This window comes from Rhinopithecus roxellana, chromosome 8 (genome assembly GCF_007565055.1).
Source record: "Rhinopithecus roxellana isolate Shanxi Qingling chromosome 8, ASM756505v1, whole genome shotgun sequence".
NCBI lineage: Eukaryota > Metazoa > Chordata > Mammalia > Primates > Cercopithecidae > Rhinopithecus > Rhinopithecus roxellana.
In genome coordinates this window covers 43,925,809-43,947,990 of record NC_044556.1, presented here as the reverse complement: position 1 = coordinate 43,947,990, position 22,182 = coordinate 43,925,809, and the positions used below count along the sequence as shown (strand labels likewise).

The 22,182-nt window shown below is 46.0% G+C and overlaps 1 protein-coding gene across 1 annotated transcript; it reads right to left on the bottom strand.

The window, feature by feature from the left end:
• Positions 1–2,288: 2,288 nt before the first annotated feature.
• Positions 2,289–18,216, bottom strand: PGLYRP3 (peptidoglycan recognition protein 3). The gene is made up of 8 exons (XM_010381150.2): positions 17,940–18,216; positions 15,921–16,016; positions 12,360–12,561; positions 10,237–10,355; positions 8,841–8,993; positions 7,092–7,290; positions 3,784–3,902; positions 2,289–3,113 (listed from the first exon to the last, which is right to left on the bottom strand). The coding sequence occupies exons 2-8, from the start codon at positions 15,973–15,975 to the stop codon at positions 2,935–2,937; spliced, it is 1,026 nt and encodes a 341-aa protein (XP_010379452.1). The 5' UTR covers positions 15,976–16,016; positions 17,940–18,216; the 3' UTR covers positions 2,289–2,934.
• Positions 18,217–22,182: the final 3,966 nt, after the last annotated feature.

The window sequence follows — 22,182 nt, the reverse complement described above, 5'->3', positions numbered from 1 at the left end:
TGCTGATAGAGATGGGGAGTCTACAGTCTCTTCCAAAGTTCATAAGGGATGGGGGTTGGGGAGGGAGGTTAATGAGTCCCTAAGGCCTGGGAATGGTGTTTAAATCAAAAGGAGGAGACTCTATTTTGGAGGATTGTAAGGAAGGCCAAGAATTATAAGGATACCTTTCTCATGAAACCATTTCTCAGCATCTCAGTCTACCCCTTTGGCTACTTCCTGCATGAGGGAGTGTTAAACTCACCCCTGCTGGGGAAGGTTCCTCTGGGAAACCTGTGCCTACCCCCCACCCCTCCACCAGAAGGGGGCCAGCAGGAGTGTCACTTCTTACTGCAGGAGGAAGACCTTTCACTACACGAGTTTTCCTGGAGCCATCTTCCTCTGATTGTACAAACGGGGCAAGGGTTCTGAGTCTCCCTGGGCTTATGTGACCCTCTAGACAAACCATTCTTCCCCTGCTTACATAACCAGGATGCCATAGGGCAATGACAAATGGACAGAATCAATCTAATGAGATCGGAGGGACCATTTTGAAAGCATAGAGCTGGCCGGGCGCGGTGGCTCATGCCTGTAATCCCAGCACTTTGGGAGGCCGAGGCAGGTGGATCACAAGGCCAGGAGATCGCGACCACCCTGGCTAACACGGTGAAACACCATCTCTACTAAAAATACAAAAAATTAGCCAGGCGTAGTGGCAGGCACCTGTAGTCCCAGCTACTCAAGAGGCTGAGGCAGGAGAATGGCGTGAACCGGGAGGCGGAGTTTGCAGTGAGCCGAGAGTGCGCCACTGCACTCCAACCTGGGCGACACAGTGAGACCCCATATCAAAAAAAAAAAAAAAAAGCACAGAGCTGTATACAGATTAGGCTGTTAAAGCCTGCCTTGTAAGAGATGTGAAACACTCTAGAAGCAAAGACACAGCATCAGGACTCAAAACATGTATGGGGGAAGAAAGCCCATGTTTCTGGCTCCCCTTCTTCCTAATCCCCCCAACTGACTGACGAACCCTCATCTTGGCCAAGGGTATTCCAAAGGAAACCTGAAAATCTAGTTCAGGCCATGTTGGGAAGTGGAGTCAGACATGGCTCATTATACCCTCCTCCCTTAGGGATTCAGGCACAACTGACCAGCATTAACCTTAAAACAGAGATCTTAAGACTGACCAAACAGACTGTTGCAAAAAGATATCAACATGACAGGTAGCAGGCCCTAAAAGAAATTGAAGTATTTTACCCCAAACTATACTTCTTTGACATATTTTGAAATGGCCCTGTAATGCTGTCTCTTGTGGGGAAAATTCCCATTCTATAGAGAATTCTCTTCCCTCTCCAGGTCTTTTCCCTGATCCAGGAGAGAATTGACTAAGAGTCTGGCACCTTTTAGGTCTGATGAGAGCTCTGCAGCCTGCTACCTGGAGGTTTCATGTGCATGATAAACCATGGTCTCCACAACCCCCATCTTAACCCAGACATTCCTTTCTATTGGCTCGAGGTCTTTAGATAATAACTCTTTCAACCAATTGCCAATCAGAAAATCTTTGAATTCACTTATAACTTGAACGCCCTCCCGCCGCCCACCCACCTCCTGCTTGGAGTTGTCCTACCTTTCCAGTGAAAACAATATGCATCTTACATGTATCGATTGATGTCTCATGTCTCCCTAAAATATATAAAACCAAACTGTAGCCTGACCATGTTGGGCACATGTTCTCAGGATCTACTGGGGCTGTGTCACAGGCCATGGTCACTCATATTTGGCTTAGAATAAATCTCTTCAAATATTTTACAGAGTTGGACTCTTTTTGTCAACACCTTCCCTTGTTTCCAGATCAAAACCTGTGAAAACAAGAGCCAGCTCAGGTGCTTCCAGTAAACAGCAATACATCATCTGGCCCCCATCTGAAAAAAAGGAGCTTCCCTCTGGGCAAGAGGAGCCCAGGTAGGCAGGGCTACAGAGCACCAGGGCTCTGGGCTCTCTCTAAGCCCAACACCCAGCGGGACCCCGCCAGGCAAGGGCAAGTGGCAGGCACTGGGCAGCTTGTGTGGACACAGCCCTGGCCTGACCCTAGGGAAGCACATGCTCCCTGCCTTCAGGGTGCTCTTGGGGGACATGGACGCGGGACCCTAGCAATAGAGCCACCATTACAGACAGGCCACCGGAGCCAGCTCTGAGCCTTGGACTGGAAGGGAACAGGAACGGAGAGAATGCTGGTGGGATGGGGACACCATCCAGGACGGCTACCCCAGAGGGGAAGTTCTGAAGCAAATTGGCAAGGTGAACAGGGACCAGGGTCCATTCATTCATTTATTCATCCATTTCTTTAACAAACATCTGCAGAACCTATTAAATTCCAAACACTGCTGAGGAACTGAGGACAGAGATGAATAAAACAGAATTCCTCCCTTGGAGAAACTTACAACCCAGAGGAGAGGACAGACATATCTATAAAAAAATTACACCCTTAAGTAAGGGCTGCATCCAAATATGTACCAGTCCATATGTGAGCAGAGAGGAGGGGTGGGCACACTGACCTGGGTCATGGGTGAGGGGTGAAGGGTGGGGGCTTCCAGGCAGACAATAGGGAAGGCTCACCAGGCAGACAGAAAGAGAGAGAGAGGACAGGGGTTAGGGAGAGAGAGAGAGAAATGCCACAAGGACCAGCCCATTGTCTTACCCAACTGAGGAGGTAGGTGCCCAGGGGAGAGGTAGGTGAGGAGAGAGGAAGTCTAAACTCAGACCAGGAGGGCTGTGAATGCCCAGCTGCAAGGTTTAGGGGCTCCTGGAGGATGTTGGCAGGAAAGTGCATGACCATTCGAACCTGAGAAAGGATGGGCTGGCAGGGGAGGGGGACACAAGGTGCTGAGCCAGGGTGTCTGGTGAGGATTGGAGAGACCCAGTAGGAGAGGGAGGGCAGTCTCAGAGGGAGCGGGGCCTCCTTCAGTGCTTGAAATGAGGCCAGGTGCTGATGATGTTGTACAAAGCCTGCCCAGGGGACATGATGTTGACCACGTCACTGTGGCCCACCAGCAGGTAGTTTGGAGTCAGGTACCCCTCAACCACGGCACACTGGATCAGGTCCTGGGCTGCCTCCAGTGCTGCGGCATTTGGAGGTTTTTCTGCAAAACACATTTTCCCCATTAGTCTTTAGGGGCTCAGAGTTTCTTGATTAGGGAAGGGACAAGCACCTAGATTCCAGTTTCTTTCTTCCCCTCGCCCCCACCCCATTCCACCATCACCATAGCCAACACATTTACATAAATTGTGGCAATCAGGCACAAAAAGAAAACAAGGTCACAGCTCTCTCTGATTCCTCCATGCCAGTTTCTTCCAGAAGGTTAAAAAACTGCTCTGGAGGGGAACTGCAGCACAATACACCACTTCTGAGCAGGTATAAAGCAGATACAGCACCACAGAGACGCCCACTGGTTTTCCATAACAGACAGTGGTGCTCCCCAAATTGTTGCCATGACTACCAAGAAAGGAGACCCATTTGCCAACTGAGCGATAAAAGCACTGAAGTTTCTAAAAGACTTTTCCCCCCTTGCTCCATGTTTGCCTTGGATATAGAGCAAGGTGGAGCTGGGCATGGGGATGGGTGGATTTGGGGGTAAATGCTCTGTCTGAAAGGGGATCTTGGTGACGTTCTGTATTAAGAGTCCACTTTAAAGCTAAACTGTTCCACTCACACTGCCAGGCACTACATGATGCCTTTCCCACCATGCTTCCCAGACATGACGCCTGGTCCCTCAGCCCCCAGCACCCCTCTACCCCATGCTCACCCCTTACCTACAAAGTAGCCGATGAAGGCAATTCCTAGGGCAATATCATTGAATCCATAAGTGTGAGAGCCTTGGACATGCCATCCAACCCCTTCGTACACGCCACCATCCTGGCCCACCAGGAAGCTTAAGTCAGGAAAAGAAAATGAAGACAGTTACTCTGGGAAACAGAATTTAAATACTTCATTCACTCCTTCAACCATTCACTCATTCTTTCATCCATTCACCGGATATTGACTGGAGATCTCTTATGTGCCAAGGTGGACAAGGACAGAAACCAAAACAAAACAAAAAAAAACACCACAATCCACTTCAACCTGGCCTTTGTTCCCACCACACCACCAAATCTGACCCCTCCAAGGTGAGCAGTGGCTTCCTGGCACTCAGTACAATGGACTTTTTTTACTTCTGGACTACACTGACCCTGTTGACCACTCTCTTAAAATGTTCCCTTCCCTAGACTTCCACAGTCACACCCTTCCACAACCATGACTCACTCCACCCTTCCCCTGCTGCTCTCTCAGGCCCCTCTGCCACCCCCCTTCTCTTCCTCAAACATGGTGCTCCTCTGCACTTTAGTCTAGGCCATTCTCTCACTCAACGCATTCACCCTGGACAATCATTGCCACAGCTTCAAGAACTACCTGTAAAAACAGTACAAGCGAACTCACCTTCTTCTAAAATTTCTCCAGCTAGAAAATTGGACAACACTCTGAATGCCTTCTAGCCCCTCACTCAGTCCACCTGGTCACCAATCATGGCTTGTCAGTTGTGTCTCCTACACAACTTCTAAATTCCTCCACTTCTTTCTAGACCAACTGCCATGGTCCCACTCCAAGTCACTGGATCACTGCAATAGCTTCCTGCCCAGAGTTTTGCCTCCTTCCAATCCATTCTTAAAGTAGCACCCAGAGTGATTTTTCTAAAATACAAATCCTATCATAGGGCATGACCGCCCAAATAGTCTGCAGCTACCTTTCAAATAAAGTCAGTCTCTCTGAGTCCGCTATGAGGCCCTCTGCAATGTGGCCCCCGCAGGCACTCCCACCCTTACTGCTCACCACTCCACTCTTTCAAATCTATTTGTAATGCTCTGTCTGAACCCTGGGCCCTGGCAAATGCTGTTCCTCCTCACCCAGACACTCTTCCTCCTTCTTTGCCTGAATAAACCCCACTCCTTATCCTTGTCCTAATGAAGATACTCCTCCCTCTAGAAGCTGTTCTCAGACCCCAATCACTCCCCGCAAAGCCTTGATTAGAGGCTCATCCTATACATTATCCTGTTCTGCATCCATCACAGTGCTCAACACTTTGACTTGTAGTTACTTGTTAGCCCTCCTTCTCTCATGTCTATCAGTGAAAGTTGTCAGAATCAAAATGGAGTCACTTGTGTCAAACTCTAACAAAAATAAATAAAGCCAGGAGGTTGAGAACGGTGGACCCTCATGCACACAAGCCTACAATAAGAACTAGCGCAAAGACTCTCTGAAGGACTCTTATGCACACAAGCCTGTAACAAGAGCTTTTGCCAAAAAACTTTCGAAACTGCAGCTTGTTACTAGCCCAACACACTATCTCCACTAACGAACTGGTGTCACCTCCTGCCTCCTGTGATAAGTGCCAGTGTTCTCCAGTGTTCCCTTTATTTCAAAACAAATGATGTATACTTTTCCCTTTTGCCTTTAAAAGCTTCCTCTAGCCTGAACCTCTTTGGATATGCCTATGGTTCCTGTAGCATGCATATCCCAGATTTGCAAATTCCCTGTGTACTCCCAAATAAACTACTTATCTTTATTCTCTTGCTTTTGTTTTTGTTTTTGTTTTTGTTTTTGTTTTTGAGACAGGGTCTCACTCTGTTGCTCAGGCCAAAGGGCAGTGGCACAACCATGACTCACTACAGCCTCAAACTACTAGGCTCAAGCAATCCTCCTGTTTCAGCCTTCCAAGTAGCTGGGACTGACTACAGCTATACATGCCACCACACCCAGCTAATTATTTTATTTTTTTGAAGAAATGGGGGTCTCCTTATGTTGCTCAGGCTGGTCTCAAACTCCTGACCTCAAGCAATCCTTCTGTCTCGGCCTCCTAAAGTGCTGAGATTCTAGGCATGAGCCACCATGCCTGGCCAAATGCATCATCTTTGGAGAATCTCTTTCTGTGTGTTGTTAGATTGACATATCTTGTCTAGCACCAGGCATATAGTAGCTATCCAATAACTATTGATTAAAAAGCTAGAAAATAATGTGTGAGTGGATGCTTTGTCCTGATTACAGTCCACATCAGGGTTACAGATGACATATCATGAGGCTGGAGCAGAAGGATATTGCAACAGGTTTTGAAAAGTCAAGGAATGGGGATTGAGTCTCTAAAGACTAAGTGAAAGAGGAGAACAAACATTCCCTCAACTTCTGGCATTTTCCATGTGGAATTTCCAGATTTATAGTCAATTTCCTGTTACCTATGCTAAATAACCATAGAAAGCCTTTGGAAAATCCCGCAAAGTGAAGCAAGAGTTCCCTCCTGCTTGCAAAGGCTGCTTTTAAAACAGGAGTTAAAAGGAGAGACAGTAGGCCCAGAACAATACATTTGCAAAAGCACGTCTACCTGAGACTTTGCAGGATTTGTTGTGATTAAGTCACAGATGAATAATTGAAATACATTCTACTCTAGCCCTAAATCTTTCCTATGAAAATTCCAAGACATTTTCCAAATAGCTTCTTCTACCCCATTAGTTTAATGTGTTTCTTTATTACAGACCTGGCATTAAAGGTACCAAAAGAGAATGTTTTGATCTCACCTCCTGTATTCAAACAGATAAAGTATTGTCCCTATTGTAGAGATGAGACAAAAGAGGCCCAGAGAGGTCACAAGTTCCTACACCTATAAAATGAGGTAAGTAACACCGGAAGAATAGCAGGATTCTAATATCAGAGAGAGTAAGTTTGGAGCTGGGCAGACTGAAGTAGTAGTGAGCAAGGCCTTTGTCTCTGACAGGTTAGAAGGGATTGCATTAAAAAGGTATAACCCTTCATGGCCTTCCCTGAGGATATCACAGTCTTGCTTTATCACTAGGCTTCTAATGCCTTCTTTTCAGAATCTTCCCAACCACTTCTGGAGATACGTCTAAGCAAGATAACTGACCATTAGCTATGCTCTGAGTGATCCTCAGCCCACTCTTGCAAAAATAAAATATGATGCCTCATGGAAAGCACCCAGTCCTAAGGAGAGCCTCAGGAAACATCAATTCCCTCCCGCAGTCTTCCTTCCTACAATTCTGAAGAAAAAGAGGGTTGTCTTGGCATTGATCCCACTTACTGATATCCAATGTCACAAAAGTTCCGTGTGTCCATGTGAAAGGACTGTATATTTCGGACGACAGTCTGGCAGTCTGTGGATACAGTGCAGCTTGTGCCAGCGGTGTGGATGATGATGACGTATTTGGCTGGGAGGTTCATTTTAGGGCAGTGTGTCTCTCTGGCTTCCCAAACAGATCGTTTGATGATGATGGGGCAAACTGTGGTAAGATGAAAAGTCAAGGGAATAAGAATTTGGTTTCGCCTCCCTGTGAGCAATCACTCAACTCCAGATTGAATGATTCCTCAGCCTCTCCCAGGCCTCCAGCACCCACAGGCACATTCTAATGTAAGATCGGCTGTGGGATCCTGGGGAAGTCTAGATGGGGGGTTTCTGAGTCAGATGGCTGGAGCCAAGGGGCTGAGGCAAAAATCTACAGGGCTGATACCTATAGAAATCAGTGTATAGCCGGGTGTGGTGGCTCAAGCCTGTAATCCCAGCACTTTGGGAGGCCGAGACGGGCAGATCACAAGGTCGGGAGATCGAGACCATCCTGGCTAACACTGTGAAACTCCGTCTCTACTAAAAAATACAAAAAACTAGCCGGGCGAGGTGGCGGGCGCCTGTAGTCCCAGCTACTTGGGAGGCTGAGGCAGGAGAATGGCGTAAACCCGGGAGGCGGAGCTTGCAGTGAGCTGAGATCCGGCCACTGCACTCCAGCCCAGGCGATAGAGCGAGACTCCGTCTCAAAAAAAAAAAAAAAAAAAGAAATCAGTGTATAAGCAGAAGGCAGAGGACTGTGGGTTATACAGAGCCATGGTCATTGTCTTCAAAAGACCGTGCATTGCAAATACATATGCAAGTATGTGTGCTTATGTATGAGGGCCACTACACGGAAAGTCAGTGGACTCTCTGAACTGATCACATGTATTTGGAAAAAACTTAAAATCTAGAAAGAACTGTACAAATATTAAGGAATTATCATTATTGAAGATAGTGCCTGTCCAAAAGCAAGAAATATTTTATTTAGAGATTCACAATTTTAAAAAGCTAATCCTAAAAATATCACTGATCCCAAGAAAAGGTCCACACTAGCAGAAGTGCTTATTAATTTGACTGGTTTTAGGTTGCTGCTTATTCGCTTCAAAACAATGCATTACTTTCATTACTCAGCTTTTTGTTATATGCACTCTGATGTCAGCAGCATCATCTGTGAGCATGAGCTTTTCTCCGGGCTGTGGCCATGCTGTGGCCAGGGCAGGTTTTTGCATTTAGAAAGGTATGTAAGTTTATGTATGTCTTCATGTCACCACATAATAGACACAAATGTGTATACGTGTTAACCCCACTGCATTCCCACTCTATTTTTTCTCCATAGCCTTTACGCCATCTAACATCATATATATTTATTTGTTATTTTGTTCATTTTCTGTCATTTCTCACTGAAGGGCAAGCTTCCTGAAGGTGAAGAGTTTCATCTGTTTTGTTCACAGCTGTATGCTCAGTACTTAGAACAGTGCCTGCTATGCAGTAAATATTTGTTGATTGAGTGGAAATCTGTGTACATATGTCTTTGTTTTAAGAATAAGTCCATGGCTATATCATTCTGATGGGATGGAGAGGAGGCCAGGAAAATGCCCTGTCAGAATTTTCCAGATCTCAAAGTAGGCCTAAGATATTCTTGGTCCCAGAATCCCAATGGGGTCTAGCAGTCCCAAACATAGCTGGGTAGTGGCAAGGAGGAGGGAGACATGTCATGGAGGGTCTTACCTTTCCTGGGCATCACTGGGTGTTGAGGGTCCAGGCAAGTCTCTTCTTTCAGAAGAAGTGGCTGAATATACCTGGGCGAGAGGTGACCCTTCTGGATGGCATAGGAGATCAGAGCCTCTGCAGCTGATAAAGCAGCAGGGCTGGGACTGCTGCCTTAAAGAGGAGGACAGGGAGCACAGAAATGTAAGAAACTTCACCTGGACCAGATACCTGAAGGAAGGATGATATGACCACTTGAGCTTGAATAACTGGATTGGAAGAGAGGAAACTGATTCAGTTGCCAGAACAGAGGGCCTAAGAGGCAAGAAATGACCTAGATCTCTCAGCAGCCAAGGCTGACAACTTCTTCCAAGAGTCAAGCTAAGACTTTATCCACTCCATCTCTAGGCAGAAGACCTGGAAGGCAGTGAAGGATACATGCAGAGGGAGGCCCACCTGACCAAGTCAGGTGTGTACTAGCACAGGAGAAAAGGCAACCAGAATTTACTCATAGCTCCCTTGATGAGGTATGCAGTAGGCTCTTTATATCTGTTAACTCATAATTCTCACAGAAAACCTCTGAGAGAAATGCTGTTACCTAGCCCCAGCTGTCAAAAGAGGATGCTGGCAGGTGCTGGTTCTGTTCATATTATTTCTCAACTCTATCCCTGTTCTGTGCTTTTCTCTGTTTTTCTAGGGGCTAGAAGCCTGCAAATTATAGCTCCAGGCCGGGCGTGGTGGCTCACGCCTGTAATCCCAGCACTTTGGGAGGCCGAGGCAGGCGGATCACGAGATTAGGAGATGGAGACCATCCTAGCTAACATGGTGAAACTTCGTCTCTACTAAAAATGCAAAAAATTAGCTGGGCGTGGTGGCGGGTGCCTGTAGTCTCAGCTACTTGGGAGACTGAGGCAGGAGAATGGTATGAACCCAGGAGGCGGAGCTTGCAGTGAGCCGAGATCGCGCCACTGTACTCCAGCCTGGGCGACTGAGCGAGACTCTGTCTCAAAAAAAAAAAAAAAAATTATAGCTCCAGATTTCCTTGACTGCTGCCTTCTGGTCAGTTTCTACCAATGGAAGAAACTGGAAGAGATGAGCCATGCTTCTCTGCCTGAGGCAGTCACAGCATCTATGTCAGACAACCTCAGACTTTACAAGTGATGGCGATAACTGTGAGCTCAAGCAATGCCCATGCTGGCTTCGGCAATATCAAAGGAGTACAGACCAGTAAAGAGAAGCAGAGGACAAAAAGTAGGCATGTCACAGAATTCAAAGGAGAAAGGAACTTCAAGAGAAGGGCAATCATCAGATAAGGTAAGCATGATGTAGGGTGAAAAGATGAGTATTGAGCCTTGGGAGTAGAGGAAGAGAGTGTACACAACTCTCCAGCACAGGGTCCGCAGGGAGTGACCGTTACCTATCTTATTGCCAAAGAAGGCGATGCCCAGGGAGATGTTGTTATAGCCCTCGGTGTGCAAGCCTTGGATGTTCCAGCCAACACCTTCATACACCCTGCCATCATCCCCAACCAGGAAGCTGACAAGAAGGAAATAATGGGTTTATTGGCAAATCCCCATAAATGAAAACCTCTCACTGATCCTCAAAAGGAAAAGGGATTCTGGAGGCTCATAAACAAGTACTATGTTCCAATAACAAAACAATAGGAGGTGCAGAATAACCAGTTTTAGACCTCCAAGAGACATGGGAATATATTTTAATTTTTGTTGTGATTTAGCTTACATGTGTTTTCCAGAACCTCACTTTAAAAATACTCATTTTGTTCAAAGTGGAATAGGACTGTGTGACACGCAAGGACCTAAGGACATTAGTCCAACACTGTTCAAGAGCTTAAGGATTAATACATCATATTTTTAAATTAAGGGACCAAGCACTTGAACATTCTCTATAACAATTATGCCAGATTCAATAGTTCCTTTTGTATTGATGTTTTTCTTCAGATTCCCTTTAGGAATTTCCTTAAGCTTTTCTTTACCATAGAAATTTGTTTAGAACGTTCCTTTTTAACATTTATTTTTTAACTCAAATACATTTTTTATTCTACTTCTTTTATTCCTGCCTCTTTATAATTTCTCTCCTCCACTTTCCAATCAGTCTTCAGAATTGATGTTTTCACAACTTTGCCATGTTCATATTTTAATAGAACATGAGTTTCCACAGCAAACTGAACACAGAAAGAACACCTCCCTGAGGTCAAGGAAAGACTCTGGACTGAGCCAGACCGACTGTCCACCCTACACCGATGTTGACCTGAGGAATGGGTGTAGAGTCTCGTGTGTCCACCCCTTCCCCGGCTTTGCTGTCAGTACTTTCACAGTTTCCTTGGTCACTCCTACAGCAGCCTGTGGTTAGTCTGGTGTGAACAGTCCCTGACAGCTACTGTCAGCTACATTGCAAAAACTGGAGATTGTCAAATGGTCACTGCAGAAACCTAACTTAGAGATGCAGTGGCTGAAATAACTTAGGAATACAGTGACCAAACCAGACAACGCAGCAGCGACAGCAGCAGGATGGTGGAGGTGCTGGTGGCAGGGGCAACAGGTGAGTCGTGGTTGACACGGCACACATGGTGGGCAGACAGGGAAGACCCAGCCATCCCAGGGGTGCTGGGGGCCACAACCAGGGCCTGCAGCTGCTCTTATTTATTTGTGATTATAAATAAATAAATAAATAAACTAACTTAGATTTTCCTTTCCAAAATGGATAATTCAGAAATTATTTATGTTTGTCTTTAGAGTTCTGTGGGGTACAGCCCCATTCCCACTCTCTCTTTCCCTCTCCTTCTACATGTGTCTCCTCATTCCTGAGGCTAAGGGAGAAAAGGTTCTGGGCTTCCACTGATGGTCCCCAGAGCAGATACTCAATGCACAGTGCACAACTCCTTCATGCCCTCCCTTGTTTTCTCACGGGGCTCTCCTCCCTGCCATTCCCAACCCCCGCTCTCTCCCGTGGGGTCACCAAACTCGCTGTCAGAGTGGCCCTTCAGGGTAACGAGTGAGACACTGCTTCCCAGGTGCGAGTCCCTGTGAGGTGGGGAGGAGCGGGGGCTGCACTGGCAGGCACCCTGACACAGCTCTGGGTACATGCTTCCTCGCTCTGAGCAGAGATTTTAATTTCCCTGAACCGTGGCTTTCTCACCCATGAAATAAGGGTAGGAACCCATTTCTCAGAGTAGCTGGGAGGGCCAAATGGGGTGATATTTGTGAATCGTTACCTCTGTAAACTGTAACGTTTCATGAGTTCCAAGGGCTCAGTTAGAACTGCAGTTGTTACATAACCTTCCTTGCTTTTTCACAGGAGCGCCAGAATCGAAAGCCACTTCAATAAGTGGCTTACAGTCATCCCTCTTACAATCCCCGGAAGATTCGGATTTTGTTTGATTTCCCTTTTACCATTTTTATTCATTACAAAAGCAACATAAATGAAGCCCAGAAAATAAGAGACACAGAGAAGGGGAAGTGGGAAGCACCCCAAGAGGGGTGACTTTGGATGCGGTCCTCGGGGACTTGGCTAACCTCTTACTTGTATGCCACGTCGCACCAGCCTATGGTGTAGATGGAATGGGACTGCAACCCCCGCAGCATCTGGTTGCAAATGCTCTGCTCCTGGCACTGCATCCCTGGGAGCTGGTCTGTGATGATGTAGGCCACAGGCAGGGTCAGCAGGGCCCTGCAGGCCAGCGGTCTTGCCCCCCACTCCTTGCGGGAGACGACAGTGGGAGTATCTGTAGCGAAGACCACAGAATGTCACATGGCAGGCCCTGCCCGTCTTCCCCCAACAGGTCGTCCATGTGCCGTGACCTCTCACACTCAGGCCTGGCCTGCCCTGCGCATGGGAGACACCCTGGGGGAGCCCTTCACCCCCACAGCCCCCTCCTCTCCACTGTGGCTGAACCACTGCCCAGACACACGCAGCACTCAGCCTGGGAAAGTCGTGCCACCTTGTTCCCAGACTATCTCTCCTTGTCTTTCCCTGAAGGGCAAATCCCATCCCTTACTGCCCCCTGGCCTACATGCTCCCCTCCTTCAGAAAGCACCCCAGGCAACCCCGTCGCCCACCCTGGGGCTCTGAGCTGCCTCCTTAGCCAGGAAGCCTGAGGATGTATTTTCCTCACTGGCGTTTGCCCCGGTCACAACTGTGTCTCTTGTCTTCCCCTCCCCTAAGAACTGTGACTCTCTGAAGGAAGCTCTATCAGTCTCCTCAACAAGGGGCTGCAGAGCTCACAGGAGGCTCCATGAACACGGGGTCTGCGCCTCTTTCTTCCGGGTGAACACTCCCTAGTGGCAGGGCTGTGAGATCCCGCCCACGGCTGCAGGCTACCTGAGGGCTCCCTTTCTCCATCCTCATCATAGGAGCCCCAGGAGCACTCTGAGGGACAGTTGAGACACTGTCATGCTGGAGCTGAGAGTGGAAGACATGTCTTTTCCTCTTTAGGTTTTTTCTCCCTCTCTCTCTCTCTCTCTCTTTTTTTTTTTTTTTTTTTTTTTTGAGATGGAGTCTCGCTCTCTAGTACAGGCTGCAGTGCAGTGGCGCAATCTCGGCTCACTGCAGCCTCCACCTCCCAGATTCAAGCGATTCTCTTGCTTCAGCCTCCTTAGTAACTGGAATTACAGGCGCATGCCATCATGGCTGGCTACTTTTTTGTATTTTTAGTAGAGACGAGGTTTCACAGTGTTAGCCAGAATGGTCTCGATCTCCTGACCTCGTGATCCACCCTCCTCGGTCTCCCAAAGTGCTGGGATTATAGGCGAGAGCCGCCACACTCAGCCTCCTTCTCTCTTTTTTCATCTGGGTTTCTCTTCTTTTTCTCTCCTTAGGCTGAGGAACTCCCCTTTGCCTAAGGACTCAGGATGATCCAAAGGAGTGGTTGGAGATGAACATCTTGGGATTCCTCCCCATCCCATTCACTCTTAGTCCAGACATTATCACGTCCTGAGAAACATTTCTGACCACTTAAGAAGCCCCAGCCAATCTTCAAACCGCCTCACCATTGGGACCCTTGTGAATGAACTGTGAGATCCTGACAAACAGGTCCATAAGCCTCTGGGACAAGCCTCTAACTTGGGTCTCATTCCAGGAGAACTGTGGAAAATCCCCTGCAAGAGAGCCCTGGTGCATTGGTGGACTCCTTGGAGTGCACATGGCCAGCAAGTTCAGAGGCTGAGCCAGACATCCCACTCCGCAGTGCATAACCTCTCCTCCTCCCCAGGTCACCTAATGCCCTCTAGGGAGCACACAGAGGAGAACCACAGAAGTCTCTGGCCTCAGACTGACTCTGCCTTCCATATCTTCCCGGAGAGGCCTTTTTCCTCCCACCTCCTCCAGCCTCCCTCCATTCCAGGAGCACTGCAGTCTCGCCTGCTGCCTTATCTGGGCAGTGCCACCTTTCCTGGTTCACCTGGAGACCTACTAATCAAACCATGGGTGCCCAGCACAGTGTCACATACCAAGATGGTTTGACATGTTGAGCTAACACACATGTCTTAATCACCTATTGGTGCCAGACAAGGTTCTTGAAACAGAAATATACAGATCATTGTGACTGCCTTCAAAAACTAGATGTTTCAGAGATGCTTTACTGTGGATTAGCCACTGCCAGCCTGTCCTTATCCCCCACTGCTCCCATTCAGTACAAGGGATCCTGGGAGCAGTGGCCAGTGGCAGCAGTGACATTGTCACCAGCCCCACCTCCCACAGACCAGCCCTGTGATTACAAAGCATGTCTAAGGACGCTATCAGAATTGTGGCTTAAAACAACTTCGTGAGTTAAGCAAAGCAACTATGCTCTCTATACAAAAGGGAAACCAAGTCTTAGGAAAGTTAGGTAACTTGTCTAACATAGCAGAGGTTTTAAGTGTAGATTTAGATTCCAATCAGACTCTCTGACCCCGAAGCCCGTGTTCATAACAACTGTACTCTTCAGCCTCCCCAAAGTTGTCAGATGAACTTGGGTTAGTCACTGCCACAATGTGACCTGTTTCTCTTCCTACAAGACAAAGTCATCGAGGGTCTCCACCATGGTTCTGGGATTCTGTCTTTCTGTGAAATCAAGAGCAAATACATGACCAGGACACCAAGGCCAAGGTGTGCTAGAGAGACTGCTGAGGACAGGAGCCCACCTCAGCAGGCAGAGGGCCTGAGCTGGGCTGTGAAGGGGACACAGAGGACTGGAGAGGGGGGAAGGCGGAGCCTGGAGAGGACACTTTGCAAATGAAACCTAGAGGACTCTCAGAGTGGAAGAGCAGCCTGCAGGCCAGCACTGACACTTGGCAGGCAGGACAGGGGCAGGGCAGGAACCAGGAGACAGGGATGAGGACCACACACAACTCCCCGTCTTGCTTGGGCAAGTTAATTTCCCCATCAGAGCCTCAGCTTCTCCCTGGCCTGTGAGTTTCTCTAGCACTAACTCCAGGTAATCCCATTAAATTTGCTATCTGAGTAGCAGAGGACAGAAAGAAAGCTATATTACGTTATTCCTTCAGAAGGGGGTCTGCGTATGTAAGACAAACTGAAAAACATGTCATATTTAAGAATCACCAAGCTCACTTTCATTTTAATTCAACAGCATTTGTTTATTGAACATTGCTATGTGTCTACTGTTACGTATAAAATGATAAGAAATCTTCTTAATCTAGAGAAAGGGCATTGCTACTCTTGGGGAATTTGCTTTTGTTTAGAAATATAGACCCAAGTGCTGGGTTTAACTATGATTGGTATAATAATGATGGTGATAAAAATTAAATCATAGCTACAAATTACCCAGCACTTACTACTTGTGCTAAATGGCGCGCACTTGTGAACTAATTTAATCCTCAAAAACAACCCTAAGAAATGAGCAGTATTATCCTTTTATCATGGGAACAAATAAGATTCAAAGAAATTGCATAACTTGTTGAAGACCATAACAAAGGGCAGGCAAGGATTTGAACAAAAATCGTAAACTCTAGAACAGGGCTCCAAATTGCAAATCTACACTATCCACTAGCAAAGGGAAAGCACTTGGATGGGTTTCTGTTATTAAACTTGAGAACAGTTTTCTCTTGCTCATCAAAAGCACTTCTGATACAAGTAAAGAAAACTTACCCCAAGCCTGGAGACCCAGAATGGAGAAGGCAAGAAGCCACGGTAGCATCCGCATGTGGTCCCAGGACTCTGACCAGGAGAGTGTGAACAGTGGCCCTGGAAGAGAGGCTAACACTTAACACAACCATGCTAACTCTGCAAGTGGCGCACCCACCTACTATGTGGCATCACTGACTGCCTCCCCTACCATCCTGTGGCTTCCTGAGGGCCAGCACCTGGCTCAGGCTTCTCAGGACCCCTTGAACACATCAGGTGCCCAATAAGTGTCAGGACACTAATGCCTATGTCTAGCCACCCCACTCCCCATCCACCTCCTGTTGCCCTGGGCAACTCCTGGTTCCTCACAGAAGCCCAGTGCCTGATCTTAGGCCTTTCAGGGTAGAAAATAACAATTTCTAAAATCCTCGAGGTAGCTGTTATGAAAAAACCCTGTGTATGTATTTTCATATCTAGTGGTGCAATTTCATATTTAATCCCATTTTTATAGGCAAGAACATTGAGGCTCAGATGGAGTGAACTACAAGCAGAAGCAGGCTTGGCTTTGCCCCCTGCACCATTTGAGAGTCTCAGGTACGTAAAGTCATTCAATTCAGTCCTCTACTCTGCAAAGATCCCTGACAGATGCTTGACTAACCTCTTCTTTAGTGAGAATCATAACAACAGCTACCACTTACTGACTGCATTCTGTGTTCCGAGGTTTTTACTGAGGACTCCATGGATATTCACTAAGTAGTCTCACAATGACCTATGAGACCCGCACTTATCATCAGAACACTGGGCCTCAGAGAGTTTGAGTCACTTGTTCTAAGTTTCCCAGCTAATAGGGTCAGAGCCAGATTCATACCCAGGTCTGTCTGACTCCAGAGCCTCTGCCTGAAACTTCACAACCTGCTTGAGATTCTGATGATGGATGTCCTCAACGTGGGCCTGAGGTTGAACTATAGGATCACTATAGTCTTTTCCAGCTCCAGGAATCTTTCCTGCTCTTTCAGGTTGAAGTGAATTGCTTACTCATCCTCGGTCAGACTGAAACTTTAGCTCTATGAGCTACCACCCAAAACATCAACTTTCCCCCCAATTTTCCTACTGAGAAACTATAAAGTGGAGTTTGAAACCAAATGGGATAGATCATTGCCATTCAGGGTTTTTAAACTGCAATCAGTAGTCCCCAGACGGAAAATTTTTAAAACCACATCTTAAGAGTAGAGCATGTAGAAGCTTCCTGGGTCAGGACAAGCAACCACTTAGCAGATAACACCCAGGATTCCACTCATTCAGGAAAACTGCAGTGAAGAAAAAATGAGCCAGTTACAAATGAGGCAGGCACCTAATAAATATGAGGGAAAATGTTCAGCCTCCCTTGTTAGTTAAATGAGAGGTAAGGATTCACTTTCCCAAGATTGAAGCCCTGTTAGGAGTTGGTCTCCTGCAAAGTTTCTGGAAGCCACTATCAATTCTGGTTTGGACCCTGGTCATTTAATCATGGTGCTTCCACAACCATGTAATGTCAGTATGGCAAATCCTGCCCCAAGCTTGTCATATCATACATCCAAAATATCAAGGCTTCAGCCCAGTCCCTGACCTTGCCAGAGACAGAACTGATAGTGTCTCCAGTTCGCACCACGAACTGCAAGCACTAAGATGGCAGGATAAGCTAGAGCCAAGGATTTACCACCTTGGTTCACATTGTTGTGCATCCTATATACTTAAAGAAACGTTAGAGCAGGAGACAAGTGAGACATAATAGATAAGAATTTAGGGCTCTACAGAAAGGGAATAAATTGGGTGGAGGTAACCCCAGAACCCACAGCCTTGCCAAGAAAGATCCAGGAATGATGAAACCAAACTCATTTAGAAGAATTTAGAATAAAGAAACTTTTCTTATTTGGAGAAAGAGTTCCACAAGGGAGATCAGGAGAACTTTCCCTACCATGTACACATTTTAACCCTATAGACTTCACTCCCGTTGCTGGAAGAGGGCTTCTAAAGAAACAGACTCACACTCAAACTCACAGATACCTGTAGGTTCTGTGCTGTCCCAGCCCAGCAGGTCAGGGTGCAGTCGGCTCGCCCCTGATTGGCCAGCAGCTCCTTCCCTTCAAGACTTGGCCTCCAGGCCCTGCCCTTCTTCTCCAGCTGGTGCCTCCTCCGGTCTTCACTCTCCCTGGCGCTAGAGGGCACTCCCTCCCTGGGAATGGAGCACTTGGGCTCTGGCTTCCCAAAGAGGAGAACCCAAGATCCCTAACAAAAGATGGAAGAGGAGAGAAAGGCAGAGGGCTAAGGCTCCAAGCCAGCTCCGTTTACAGCACCCAGAGAAACTTAAGTGGGAACAGACTCAGCCTGAAAGCACCTGGGGACCCGCCCTGTGAATAAGCCCAGGTAGCTCCTCCCTGGGAAAGGGCATGATTGCCCAACACTCCCTGAGTTCCTTCCTCATCCCCAGCCCTTGTGCCTTGTAGACCTGGGGTCCCGGGGGTTCTGTCCCTGACATCTGGGAACTTCTTACCAATGAAGATCTATCTGTTCCAGTTTCCACTGGAGTCACCAGCAGGGGCAGGAGAAAGGGACAGAAATGGAAAGGCACATTCCCAGGAGGCAGCTAGCCACTTATTCTCACCCCATAGCTATCATGCCCATTCATCCACCACCACATCTCAACTTCAAACTCTTCACCTGAAACAAATCAAGGCTCTCCTCTCCTCACCCATTCCTAACAGTGGCCCTCAATCCTCAACTCCAGTCTCCAAGAATCGCTATCTCTTCTCTGAAGCAGTTGATACATAAGACTTTCCAGTCAGGCTCAGCCAAGGGTACCTGAGCTGCAGCCCCCTGGATGGGGAATGCTCAGGCCAGAGGTCTTGGAAAGTACCATTCTCTCTTGAGAAGATACTTGGGTATCCACTCTGTTCTATATACTGATCAGCCCAAACCACACTTCAGGGACAAAAGCTGGGGAGACCTCTGCTAGACCCCACACCTCATATGGCTGCCAGCATCTGAGGGAGACATGCTGAGTGAGCTCCATTTTCCATAGGGTGGGGAATCTTGGGTGAGGACCTCAGAGACAGACATCTAGCAAGGGGACCAGGAATTATAGTTGGTGACAATGACAGACACTACCTTATAAGTCTGAAATTTTTATTTATGACTTTGGATCTTTGGCAATCATGATTAGGTCCTTAAAATGATAATGGTTTATCTTTAGAACAGCACATTAGGGAGAACTGAGGAGACTGTCTCACTCTGAAGACCAGACATGGAAGAGAAGAAACCCAAGTGATAAAGTGGGCAGTGGCAGCCCACAAAGGGAAAAGAAAATGGGTACGATCCTGCAGTCCCCAACTAGAGATCGAAGGACACCAAAGGATTAGCTGGCAGAAAGTCTGAAGCAAGACCACTGTTAGCCATATGGTATTTTCATTAACATTAGAGAAAGTGTTCCTTCCGCAGGTAAAAGTTACAGCTAATATGTTAAGGCTAATGAAAACAGTTAGGATAAACAGCTACTTTGTATGTCATGTAAATTGAATTATTAAACAAAATAGCACTTTGAATTCTTTTTTTTTTCTTCGCACTTTGAATTCTTAATCACAGTAATTAGGAACTCAAAGTTACTCAGAGCATTTTTTTTTTATTATACTTTAAGTTCTGGGGTACATGTGCACAACGTGCAGGTTTGTTACATAGGTATACATGTGCTATGTTGGTGTGCTGCACCCATCAACTCGTCATTTACATTAGGTATTTCTCCTAATGCTATCCCTCCTCTAGCGCCTCACCCCTTGACAGGCCCCGATGTGTGATGTTCTCCTCCCTGTGTCCATGTGTTCTCGTTGTTCAACTCCCACTTATGAGTGAAAACATGTGGTGTTTGGTTTTCTGTCCTTGTGATAGTTTGCTGAGAATGATGGTTTCCACTTTCATCCATGTCCCTACAAAGGACATGAACTCATCCCTTTTTATGGCTGCATAGTATTCCATGGTGTATATGTGCCACATTTTCTTTATCCAGTCTATCGTTGACGGACATTTGGGTTGGTTCCAAGTCTTTGCTATTGTGAATAGTGCCACAATAAACATATGTGTGCATGTGTCTTTATAGTAGCATGATTTATAATCCTTTGGGTATATACTCAGTAATGGAATTGCTGGATCAAATGGTATTTCTAGTTCTAGATCCTTGAGGAATTGCCACACTGTCTTCCACAATGGTTGAACTAATGTACACTGCCACCAACAGTGTAAAAGCATTTCTGTTTCTCCACATCCTCTCCAGCATCTGTTGTTTCCTGACTTTTTAATGATCACCATTCTAACAGGCATGAGATGCTATATAATTGTAATTTTGACTTGCATTTCTCTAATGACCAGTGATGATAAGCATTTTTTATATGTCAGTTGGCTGCATAAATGTCGTCTTTTGAGAAGTGTCTGTTCATATCCTTTGCCCACTTTTTGATGGGATTGTTTGATTTTTTCTTGTAAATTTGTTTAATTTAAGTTCTTTGTAGATTCTGGATATTAGCCCTTTGTCAGATGCATAGATTGTAGAAATTTTCTCCCATTCTGTAGCTTGTCTGTTCACTCTGCTGATAGTTTCTTTTGCTGTGTAGAAGCTCTTTACTTTAATTAGATCCCATTTGTCTATTTTGGCTTTTGTTGCCATTGCTTTTGGTGTTTTAGTCATGAAGTATTTGCCCATGCCTATGTCCTGAATAGTATCGCCTAGGTTTTCTTCTAGGGTTTTTAAGGTTTTAGGTCTTACATTTAAGTCTTTAATCCATCTTGATTTAATTTTTGTATAAGGTGTAAGGAAGAGATCCAGTTTCAGCTTTCTACATATGGCTAGCCAGTTTTTCCAGCATCACTTATTAAATAGGGAATCATTTCCCCATTTCTTGTTTTTGTCAGGTTTGTCAAAGATCAGATGGTTTGTAGATGTGTGGTGTTATTCCTGAGGTCTCTGTTTTGTTCCATTGGTCTATATATCAGTTTTGGTACCAGTATCATGCTGTGTTTTGGTGACTGTAGCCTTGAAGTCAGGTAGCATGATGCCTCCAGCTTTGTTCTCTGTGCTTAGGATTGTCTTGGCAATGTGGGCTCTTTTTCGGTTCCATATGAAATTTAAAGTAGTTTTTTCCAATTCTGTGAAGAAAGTCATTGGTAGCTTGATAGCATTGATTCTATAAATTACTTTGGGCTGTATGGCCATTTTCACGATATTGAATCTTCCTGTCCATGAGCATGGAATGTTCTTCCATTTGTTTGTGTCCTCTTTTACTTCATTGAGCAGTGGTTTGTAGTTCTTGAAGAGGTCCTTCACATCCCTTGTAAGTTGTATTCCTAGATATTTTATTCTCTTTGCAGCAATTGTGAATGGGAGTTCACTCATGATTTGGCTGTCTATTATTGATGTATAGGAATACTTATGATTTTTGCACATTGATTTTGTACCCTGAGACTTTGCTGAAGTTGCTTATCAGCTTAAGGAGATGTTGGGCTGAGACAAGGAGGTTTTCTAAATGTACAATCATGTCATTTGCAAATAGAGACAGTTTGACTTCCTCTTTTCCTAATTGAATACCCTTTATTTCTTTCTCTTGCCTGATTTCCCTGGCCAGAACTTCCAACACTATATTGAATACGAGTGGTGAAAGAGGGCATCCTTGTCTTGTGCCGGTTTTCAAAGGGAATGCTTCCAGCTTTTGCCCATTCAGTATGATATTGGCTGTGGGTTTGTCATAAATAGCTCTTATTATTTTGAGATACATTCCATCAATACCTAGTTTATTAAGAGTTTTCAGCATGAAGGGCTGTTGAATTTTGTCGAAGGCCTTTTCTACATCTATTGAGATAATCATGTGATTTTTTTCATTGGTTCTGTTTATGTGATGGATTACGTTTATTGATTTGCATATGTTGAACCAGCCTTGCATCCCAGGGATGAAGCAAACTTCATTGTGGTGGATAAGCTTTTTGATGTGCTGCTGGACTCAGTTTGACAGTATTTTATTGAGAATTTTCACATTGATGTTCATCAAGGATATTGGCCTAAAATTCTCTTTTTTGTTATGTCTCTACCAGGTGTTGGTATCAGGATGATGTTGACCTCATAGAATGAGTTAGGGAGGATTCCCTTTTTTTCTATTGATTGGAATAGTTTAAGAAGGAATGGTACCAGCTCCTCTTTGTACCTCTGATAGAATTTGGCTGTTAGTCCATCTGGTCCTGGACATTTTTTGGTTGGTAGACTATTAATTAT